At 41.8% G+C, this 11,488-nt stretch overlaps 1 protein-coding gene across 1 annotated transcript; it reads right to left on the minus strand.

The window, feature by feature from the left end:
• Positions 1-685: 685 nt before the first annotated feature.
• LOC147975509 (uncharacterized) lies at positions 686-2,095 on the minus strand. The gene is made up of 3 exons (XM_087520461.1): positions 1,724-2,095; positions 1,054-1,495; positions 686-858 (listed from the first exon to the last, which is right to left on the minus strand). Exons 1-3 carry the CDS (start codon positions 2,093-2,095, stop codon positions 686-688), a joined length of 987 nt encoding a protein of 328 aa, XP_087376587.1.
• Positions 2,096-11,488: the final 9,393 nt, after the last annotated feature.

An 11,488-nucleotide genomic window follows, 5' to 3' on the forward strand; every position in this document is an offset into this window, starting at 1 on the left:
AAATTGCCTCAAGTGGCACTATGTCCCTCAATGGAACATCCATCATCTCTGCATGGCACTTCTTCAAATGGGATACATGAAACACATCATGAACTCCTAACAAGGATTCTGGAAACTCCAGCTGATAAGCTACCTCTCCTCTATGCTCCAAGATCTTGTAAGGCTCCACAAAACATGGTGCTAACTTACCCCTGATTCCAAACCTCTTAATACCACAGAGTGGTGAAACTCTAAGATATGCACGGTCTCCTACCTCATATGTCACCTCCTTACGTTTTGCATCTACATAACTCTTCCGCCTTGACTGTGCTATCTTCATTCTATCACGAATCAACTTGACCTTCTCCTCAGCATCTTTGATCAAGTCTGGTCCAAATAACTGACGCTCTCCAACCTCACCCCACATCAATGGTGTCCTGCACTTTCTACCATACAATACCTCAAATGGTGCCATCTTCAGACTAGCCTGATAACTGTTATTATATGAGAACTCTGCATAAGGTAAATTATCATCCCAATTGGACCCATAGTCCAATGCACAAGATCGCAACATATCCTCCAAAATCTGATTTACCCTCTATGTATGCCCATCTATCTGGGATGGAAAGTTGTATTGAACTCCAGCCTGGTGCCCAAGGATTCATGCAACTGACGCCAGAATTTGGATGTGAAGTGAGTACCTCTATCAGACACTACCTTCCTTGGAACTCCATGCAGACAAAACAATTTTAGACATATAAATCTTTGCTATTTGAGCACTAGTATAAGTAGTCTTTACCGGGATGAAGTGAGCAACTTTAGTCAAATGATCAACAACTACCCAAATAGAATCATAACCTGATCGAGTCCTAGGTAGACCTGTAATGAAATCCATACCAATCTCATCCCACTTCCAATCAGGTAGAGGCAATGGATGTAACAAACCTGCTGGTCTTTGATGTTCTGCTTTAACTCTCTAGCACACATCACATGTTGCAATATACCCAACAATTTCCCTCTTCAGGCTAGGCCACCAAAATCTTTCCCTCGAATGCAAATACATCTTAGTATTACCTGGGTGAATATAATAAGGTGAACCATGTGCCTCCTGAAGAATTAACTTCCTGATATATGCATCTTGAGGTACACAAATACGCTTCACAAACCATATGGCCCCATGTTCATCCTCATGGAAATCTTCTGCCTTACCTTTAACCATATTCTCTTTTATCTCAGCAATCTCCTTATCACCCTTTTGAGCTTCTGTGATCCTATCAAGCAAAGTAGGCCTTACCTCCAGTGTTGCTAAATATCCATTGGGAACCATCTCCAACCTGAAATTCCAGAACTGCTCACATAACTCTGGTGGCATATCATCAATATTAACTACATTAATACGGCTCCTATGACTCAATGCATCATCAACAACATTATCCTTACCAGGGTGATAGAGCACATTCAAATCATAATCCTTAATAAGCTCCAACCATCTCCTCTGCCTGAGGTTCATATCCTTCTGAGTAAAAATATACTTCAAGCTCTTATGATCAGTAAATATATCACAATTATTACCAATAAGATATGGCTTCCAAGTTTTCAATGCATGCAGAACTGAGGCTAACTCCAAATCATGTGTAGGATAATTATGCTCATGACTCTTAAGCTGACGTGAAGCATATGAAACAACTTTACCTTCCTGCCTCAAAACACTCCCAAGTCCTTAACGAGAAGCATCACAATATACTTGGAAGTCCTTTTGTATATCCGGCAAAGTTAAGACTGGCGCTATAATCAAACGCTGCTTCAACTCCTGAAAACTGGCTTCACATTCATCAGTCAAAACAAATTTCTTCTCTTTCTTCAATAATTCAGTCATAGGATTTGCAGTCTTGGAAAAGGTCTCAATAAACCTCCTGTAATAACCTGCAAGGCCCAAAAAGTTGTGAATCTCTCCAACTATGGTGGGTGTCTCCCACTCTGTAACTGCAGCAACCTTAGATGGATCAACTGCAACTCCATTACCTGACACAACATGTCTAAGGAACGCTACCTCATCCAGCCAAAACTCACATTTGCTGAACTTGCCATATAGCTGATGTTCCCTCAGTTTCTCCATTACCAAACGCAGATGCACCTCATGCTCTTGCTTATTCTTGGAGAACACCAATATATCATCAATGAAAACAACCACAAATTTATCCAAGAACTCCACAAACACCTTGTTCATCATATTCATGAAGTATGAAGGGGCATTAGTCAATACAAATGACATAACAGTATACTCATACAACCCATACCTTGTAGTAAAAGCAGTCTTGGGAATATCTTGCTCACGAATCTTTAATTGATGATAACCAGAACAAAGATCAAGCTTAGAAAACAAAGTAGCTCCCTCCAACTAGTCAAACACATGATTTATCACAGGCAAAGGATACTTATTCTTAATGGTTACCTTATTCAAAGAATGATAATCAACACACATCCTCAAGGTCCCATCCTTCTTCTCCACAAAAAAATGGAGCTCCCCAAGGTGATCAACTTGGGCGAATAAATCCTTCTGCCTGCAATTCTTTTATCTACTTCTTCAATTCCTCCAAATCTTGAGGAGGCATTCCATACGGTCTCTTTGCAATAGGTCTAGTGTCTGGTATTAAATCAATAGAAACCCAATATCTCTATTTAGTGGCATACTTGGCAACTCCTCTGGAAACACATCTGGATAATCCCTCACAACTAGCACCTCTTCCAGGCTACCCCCTTAAGAGAGTTCACATGCACCTGATTGTGCTTATACTTACATACATATTTGATCGTCTTTCCCCCTGGTGCACTGAGAGTAATTGATCGACTGGCAAAATCAATAATACCTTGATATTTGATCATCAAGTCCATAACCAAAATAATATCCAAACCTTGTGACTTCAATATAATCAAATCTGTAGGAAACTCGTGCTTCCCAATAGACAAGGTCAACTGATGACAACCAACACCTGCTATCATCTCAGCTCTTGGAGAACTCACTCTAATAGGCATACTAAGGGTTTTGGTTGGCAAGAATAGATGAGTTATGGATATAATAAGGCTAAAAGCTATATATATATATATATATTCTACCCATATGCATAATATGTTCAAGCCAACAAAAACACAACAACGAATAACACCACAAACAAACAACAAACAATGAACAATAAGACATTATTATATATATATAGTTGAATAATTTCGACAATATATAATTTAACAAACAAACTACCAATCAAGCAAACAATCTAGTATCTTCATACCACGAAAGTCGGCATAATCAGATACGCTAACACGATAACGTTGCAATATAAAACAAACGAGAATGGTGGTCTCTGCACTAGTTCCTACTAAATTGTTCAAGATACTTGAGGGGGGTTTAGCTACTAAATAGCGAGAAGTATAGCTAGTTGATAAAATAATTTTAACTCCTATGGCTTTTCTAATCCATTTTCTAGGGTCACGTCCTATAGTCAACACACCACTCTGATACCGTCTGTAATGACTAAACCTCAAAGGATTTGAGTGTATGTGCTTACCATGCTAGTCCCTGGATCGAACTCGCTAGCACAAACAGTACATATAAATACCAGAATAGCAAGTGCATCATTTATTACAACATATGATCCAGGGTATATAAAATAAAACAATCTGCATAGCACGTGGCTAGCTTTATTCAATCAAACAGGAAAAATGTAGCAGAAAATAATGATGAGTTCCACCATAGCCCACTGGCGATGCTGAGTGCAGACTCGGGACCCTAACGGTACTTTACTCCTCATCTAAATATCCTGCAACATGAGACGTTGCAGCCATATAGGTCAATACTTTGAATGTATTGGCAAGTTACACAGGAGTAATAATAAAGCAGACCTACATGTATATGCATAGTATAACAGAAGGAAGGCTTGAGGGTTTATTTTTGTAGAAAGTTGAGTTTGTCCTCGTAACTACCTAATAGTCAAATTTTTATTTAATTATTTTATTACTACAATTAAATGCACAAGGTTGAGTTGGCAAAATCAACTCCAACCTACCCTTTATTAAGTTTCCCCCAACAAATTTATTAAGTGTCACATCTTTCAAGATCATCCAACAACTGTAATGACATAGTGGCTCAAATTTGTCCATAACCAAGGACACGGATAATCATGATTAGTTTTAGTACTCTATAGAGTCTTGCACACTTTACCCACTAGACTCAACCCGAAGATTGAGATGAAGTCTTCCAGAAGTAGTCACCTCCACCCACCGGCAGCCGGTACACCTACTCATATCTACATCTGCTAGCTTAATGGGCGAGGATCCCACAACCTACTCAACTAAGCTAGAGCCCATTTAGCTAGTTGTTGTGCATGGAAGCTACTAGTCACTAAGTCTGTCTGATCTTTTTGAGCCTGGGCGGCCGTCCACTTACATTCAGTGGGTCTAAACCATGATGTTCTTGAAACCACCCATGAATACCAGTTCCGCCCAGAGGAGAGTTAAATCCTTAAATACTACTCAATTTGTTATATATATAATCCTCACATAAGCTCAATGAATTCACGAACCACCCTCGTCTACAAAGCATAGCAAACTACAAGTACCATGATTTGCAATGACGAGAAGATACCTCAACAGCATAGCCAAAATATATATTACTTCTATACATGCATATATTCATAGTGTGATATAACTACATGCATAGAAAACAATAGGTAAGGGATGATCAACATATAACGTTCCTTGGTTCTGGCTCAAAAAGTTACACCCCTGACAATAGCTCGCACCGCACTACGGACAATCTACACGTTTCACACAATCAACAAATCAATCACCGAAGCTCAAATAAAGCCAAAATAATACAAACAGCAAGAAAATCATTTTAAAATACAACAACAGTAGCATAACGCATGTACAAATCAAATAGAATGCACTAGAAACACAACGAAAAAAGAAACACTTAGTTTCACTAAACCGTTTGAAAGTTATGGCCTCCGGAAGGTTTGATTCTAATTCGAACGAATTCAAATTTGAAAAGTGCAAATGTGTGAGATTTGGGTACTGTGATAAAATGCTGGTTTATGTGAGTGCATAGGAAAATTAGTTGCCTAAATTGTAGCTATAGACTAAAAGATATAGCAATTTGAAGTTTTAGTTGAAAAAGTGAAAAAAGAGCAGCAGAAAACGACCGGGCGCTGTAGAGAGCCCCTGTAGCTTCACCAAGTGTCAGCGCCGGGTTGGATGGGATCTTCTGCTCGTGCGTGCTTACCAGAGAACAGAGGACGGCGGTGGCTGTCTCGGGCGTCGGTGGCAGCGGCGGTCTCGGGTGTCGGTGGCGGCGCATCTCCAGCGAGTCTTCAGTAAAGGGGATGTGGCGGATGGGTTCAGCGGCGAGTGGCGGAGGTGGTGGTAGTGTCGGACAGCGGCGGGGTTCCTTCTGTAGGCGGCGGCGACCACGTGAACCTCGGTGCTCCGGCGGCGGCGTGTCTCCGGTGTCTTCTGCCCACTAAACCGTGTCACAAGGGTGTGCAAACGAGAGGAGGTTCTAGGGGAAACCAGCAGCGCGACTGGGGCGTCCTTACAGCAGCCCAGTCGTCAGCGCACGATGACGCACTGCAGGGGTTCTGGCGAGATCTATTTCGCCAAAATAGGGATGTGCGGGCGAGGGTCACGGGGAAATGCTTCGGTAGGATCGCGCCCAGGGTTTCTCCTCGCGTGTGGTGCCCTGGAGGGCACGAGATTGTCCCAGGGCGCACGAGCTCGATTCGGCTCGGTGTCGGGAGCATGTCGGGTGCTCTATTCCAGCTCGGGGTGGAAGATGGGTACGAGGCCCGCCGGTCAGCGGCTGGGGCGAGGTGGATCGGGCGAGGCTGTGGTGTGGGAGTTGGGTCGCGGGTGTGCGGTGCGCTGCTAGGCCACGCTAGCGAGGGTTCCTGAGCCGCGGCTGTGCGGCCCGTCTGCACAGGGCGCGTGCTCTGCTTTTTTTAAACAACAGTTGCAGAAACTTAATTAACTAAAATAAAAACACAAAAATAAATCCTAAGAACAATTCAGAGACACACAGTAAAATATATACACCTAATATAAACTACAGGAACAACTAGTTCCTACCCTAATGCAGTTAATAATTTTTTATTTAATAGGCCACACAAACAACAGTAAAACATTCAAATAAAAAAATTTGAAGATAAAGAAAAAAACCAAAACATATCAGATAAACTGGAACGAATATTCTGGACATTATGAACATATTTAAAATAGGGGAGAAGTCGTGTTATCTCCACCCCAATAAATTGCCTTGAGTTGCATAATGAAAAGAATATTTCAGAAAAGCAAATAATGCATGGAAAAATATGAGATGCATATGAATGATCTTTTAACGTCCTAATTTAGGAAAATTGGGATGTTACATTTTGTTTGGGTCGGGGTGGAACATCTTCTTCATCATCTTGTTCTTCCTCTTGGCCTTCTTCGTTGTTGACGTTGTCGTTCTCTTGTCGGGGTGGAGAACGAGGTTGATGAGGTTCATCTTTGTGTACTTCCTCGTTTTCTTCCTCTTGATGTGTCCCACTTGTGGAGGCCTCCGTGTCAACTCTTGATTCACCTTGTCGTGAGGTATAAGCTTCCACTTGGATGGACCAGGTACTCTACTTCACCTCCGTTGGGCGTATCTTGCCACTAGATAAGTCTTGAATTGCTTCCGAAGGGTCTTTGTCTCCTACATCAATTGGCAATTGCTCTACTTGCGACCCGTTAGATTCATCAAACTTCACATCTATTGTCCCTTCAACCTTTCGGGTGAATTTGTTGTAGACACGGTATGTGTGAGAATTTGAGCCATAACCGAGTAGGAAGCCCTCATGAGATTTAGGAGCTAATTTGGAATGACGATGCTTATCAAGAATGTATCACTTTGAGCCGAATACTCGAAAGTATCCAACTTGGGGTTTGTTACCGGTGAGAAGCTCGTATGCCGTCTTGCCAAGTAGCGTGTGAAGATATAAGCGATTTGTTGCATGACAAGCTATCTTAACCGCTTCCGCCCAAAAGTGTTTTGACATCTTCTACTCATCAAGCATTGTTCTTGCCATCTCAATAAGAGTCCGGTTCTTCCTCTCAATAACTCCATTTTGTTGAGGCATGTACGTAGCCAAGAACTCGTGTGAAATCCCTTCTTCATCAAGAAAGGTATCCACATTTGCGTTCTTAAACTCTGTTCCGTTGTCGCTTTGAACCTTCTTGATCTTCACGTCAAATTTATTGTGGGCCTTGCTAGCGAAGTTATTGAAGATCTTTTGGAGCTACAATTTATCATCAAGAAAGAACACCCATGTAAATCTTGAAAAACCATCAACTATGACTAGACCAAATGAGTTTCCATCGAGACATATATAGGTGTTGGGACCAAAGAGATCCATATGACGTAGCTCGAGGCGTCTTCTCGTGGTAATGATGTTCTTCACGGGGTGGCTTCCTCCAACCTGTTTTCCTGCTTGACAAGCACTGCACAATCTATCCTTAACAAATGTAACATCTTTCACTCCAAGGATATGATCGCCTTTTATAAGCTTATCAAGATTTCGCACGCGCACATGACCTAACCTTCTATGCCGCAACCAACCTTTAGAAGATTTAGCAATTAAGCAAGTTCTAGGTTGAGACTTTTAGTGAAATCAACAATGTATAGATCACCTCTACGTATACAGGTAAAGACCATATTATGATTATCTCTTCGAAACACTTGGCAATCTACCTCAATAAATAGGACATTGAAACCGAAGTTAGCTAGTCTAGATACGGAAAGTAAATTATAGCAAAGAGATTCAATGAGCATAACATTTTGTATGGAGCTATGATGTGATATGGCCACCTTACTAAGGCCAACCACTTTACCCTTTGAGTTATCACCCAAAGTGACGTACTTTTGAGGGTCGTCATTTTTAGCAAGCTCACGAAACATATCCTTGTCTCCGGTCATGTGATTGGTACATCCACTATCAAGAACCCATTCCTTTCCTTTAGACATGTAGCTGCGAAGCTTAGCCATAAGACCAAAATGTCTCGTAGACTCATCGAGATCAAAGTCACTATCATCATCCTTATCATAGTATCCATGTTCAACATCGTCTTGTGATTGATCAATTCCTAGAGAGAGTGATTCATTAGATAAGTGATCAACACAATGATCATCTTTATGAATTCTAATGGCTTCGGAGATGATATTGCTAATGATTCCAACATCTCCTTTGGCACGCATAAGGTCATGAAGTTCAAATAAACAATCACCAAACTTAGGATCATTGGAATTCATCTTACTCAAAGCAATAGACTTGTGAACAATCTCATCTAAGTTTTGTAAGGAATAGTTTGGAAATCATTCCTCAAGAAATCTCCATATAGTGTAAGCACAATCAATAGTAGGCAAGCAACCAAACAAATTTCTAGGCAAACCTCTAGTAATACGATTGATAGTTCTAAGGTTGCGGATCATGTCAATAGAATCATCAGGGGTAGGATGCAAAGGATCAACAAGGAGTGCACAAGGGCTAGTAATGTACTTGTTCAAGTCATATTCATTGAAAATCTCAAGCATCTCATTTTTTGATTCATGAAAGAACTCTCCATTAAGTATAGGCACTCTACGTCTAAGACTCCCCAATGTAGACTCATCCATCTTCCTCCAATGGTGATTAAACCAAACCAATGGAGACCAATGCTCTGATACCAATTGGAAGGATCGAGAAGAGGTGTCTAGAGGGGGGTGATTAGACCCTCAACAAAGAGAAGTAGCAGTTTTTAAATTCTTCAAGTTAAGGTGGAGTTTTAGCACAAGTTTAAACATTCACAATACATTTCAAGCAAGCATGGCAAGAGTATACGAGCAGCGGAAAGTAAAGCATGCAAATTGCAAGAAAGTAAAGGGATGTGATTGGAGTGTGCAAACACAATTGGAGACAAAGAGATTTTTGGCGTGGTTCCGATAGGTGGTGCTATCGTATGTCCATGTTGATGGATACTTCAACCCACGAAGGGTAACTGTTGCGTGAGTCCATGGAGGGATCCACCCATGAAGGGTCCACGAAGAAGCAACCTTGTCTATACAACCATGGCCATCGCCCACGAAGGACTTGCATCACTTAGGTAGATCTTCACGGAGTAGGCCATCTCCTTGCCCTTACAAACTCCTTGGTTCAACTCCACAATCTTGACGGAGGCTCCCAAGTGATACCTAACCATTCTACGAGACACCACTCTCCAAAAAGTAATCGATGCATGGTCTGTTGATGATGAACTCCTTGCTCTTGTGCTTCAAATGATAGTCTCCCCAACACTCAACTCTCTCTCACAGATTTGGATATGGTGGAAAGATGATCTGAGTGGAAAACAAGTTGGGGAAGGCTAGAGATCAAGATTCTTTTGGTTGGAATGGAATATCTTGGACTCAACACGTGAGTAGGTGGTTCTCTATCAGAAAATGAGTAGTGGAAGTGTAGGCATCTTCTGATTGCTCTCCCCTCGAATGGAGGATGGGTGGAGGGGTATATATAGCCTCCACACAAAATCTAGCTATTACACACAATTCACCAAACTTGGTGGGACCAAATCTAGAAACTCGGTCATACCGATATGGTTCAAAATGTGAACGTTAGAGATTTCGGTGGGACTAATATGTTCAACACAGCAGGACCGATGTGCTAGGGTTAGGGTAAAACCTCAACTTGGTTTGACCGATTACACAAACTCGGTGAGACCGATTTTGGTAATAAGAAAAACAGAGAATTGGTCAAGAAAATTCGATGGGACCGATTTCTTACCTTGGTGAGACCGGGATAATTGCAATAGGCAACATAGAGTTTGCAAGCCCATCTCGGTGAGACAGAGATCCCATCTGTGAGACCGAGATCCCATTGGTGAGACCGAATTGATTAGGGTTTCTGTCAGTGGCTATTTCAAGTGAACTTGGTGGCGCCAAATATATCAAATCGGTGGGGCCGAGTTTGACTTTAGGTTTGGGACATATCTGGAAATGAGAAAGTGGTTAAGGGATTTGGAGCATATCACCAAGCACTTTGAGCAAGCTAGCCATTAAGCAACACCTCATCCCCTTTTAATAGTATTGGCTTTCCTATGGACTCAATGTGATCTTGGATCACTAAACTGAAAATGCAGAGTCTTGAGATTTTTCCAATCCTTGTCCTTAGCTTCTTGAAGGGGTTCCACATCCTCTTGTCCATACCACGCCTTAGTTAAATTTTTGAAATATACTAGATAAAAAAATTAGTCCAACAAGAGATATGTTGACAATAATTACGAAAATCACCCGAGGAGCACTTGTGCTTTCACCAGTCTATTATGTTAGACCCCTTCTCGAGGGGGCTAGGTCAAGATATTCTGGTGTCCTAAAACTTCTTTTTTGTCCTCTCATGGCTGCAAGGAAGTCGTGTCACTACTTCCAAGAACATCAGATTATCATCGTCACTCACTTCCTAATGCAAAGGATCTTGAGAAATCCAGACGCAACTGGTAGGATTGTGGAGTGGGCGTTGGAACTGTCAAGCTTTGACCTCAAGTTTGAAAGTACTTCAACTATTCAGAGCAGGGCTTTGGCGGATTTGATTGCAGAATGGCACTAATGCCAGACAAAGAAACACCAGAGACATCTCTCCTCGGCAAGGAAACAATCAAAGATTGGATTATGTACTTTGACGGGCCTTTTTCACTTCAAGGCACCGGAGCTGCAGTGCTGCTTGTCACACCCACTGGAGTGCACCCCAGGTATGTAATACAAATGCATTTCCCTATGGAGACGACAACAAACAACAATTCTGAGTATGAAGGATTTCTTGCCGGTCTTAGGATTGTGACAAGCCTTGGCATAAGAAAGCTCATCATGAAAGGTGATTCATAATTGGTTGTGGAGGAAGTTAACCAAGATTATGAGAGCCCATTGATGGGAGCATATGTTGAGGAAGTGACAAAAATGAAGAGAATTTGACGGTTTACAAACAGAGCACATTCCTCGTCCGGAAAATAGCATAGCTGATGATTTCTCAAAGTGTGCCGCTCTCAAGTTGCCTATGGAACCAGGTATGTCCTCCATTTGACTTAGCCATCTGTAATACCATCAACGGGACAGAACAAGAAAAGTAAGTTGAACACTGGCAAATACTTTCCCGCCAAGCTCCCAGAAGTTGCCAGCAAGGATGTTGTTGGGAACAACGACAAGCTTGTCGGTGAGCCGCACACTCCGGTAGGAATCCAAGTCCTTGTCACTGAAGCTAGAGCTCCCGCAGCTAAAGATATGCCTTTATTCCTTCTCATCGAGCCACAAGCTATGACATGGACATCGCAGATAGTCTTGTTCCTTCAAATAGGAGAACTTCCCAAAGAGAAAGAAGAGGCTGAAAGAGTAGCACATTGGTCTAGTATGTAGCAGTTCGTGGACAACGTTCTGTACAGGAAAAATACCGAATGGGGTGAAATTAAAGTGCATTTGCCG

Source organism: Triticum urartu, chromosome 4A, assembly GCF_056163025.1.
Source record: "Triticum urartu cultivar PI428250 chromosome 4A, HENAU_Tu73, whole genome shotgun sequence".
In the NCBI taxonomy this organism is placed as follows: Eukaryota; Viridiplantae; Streptophyta; class Magnoliopsida; order Poales; family Poaceae; genus Triticum; species Triticum urartu.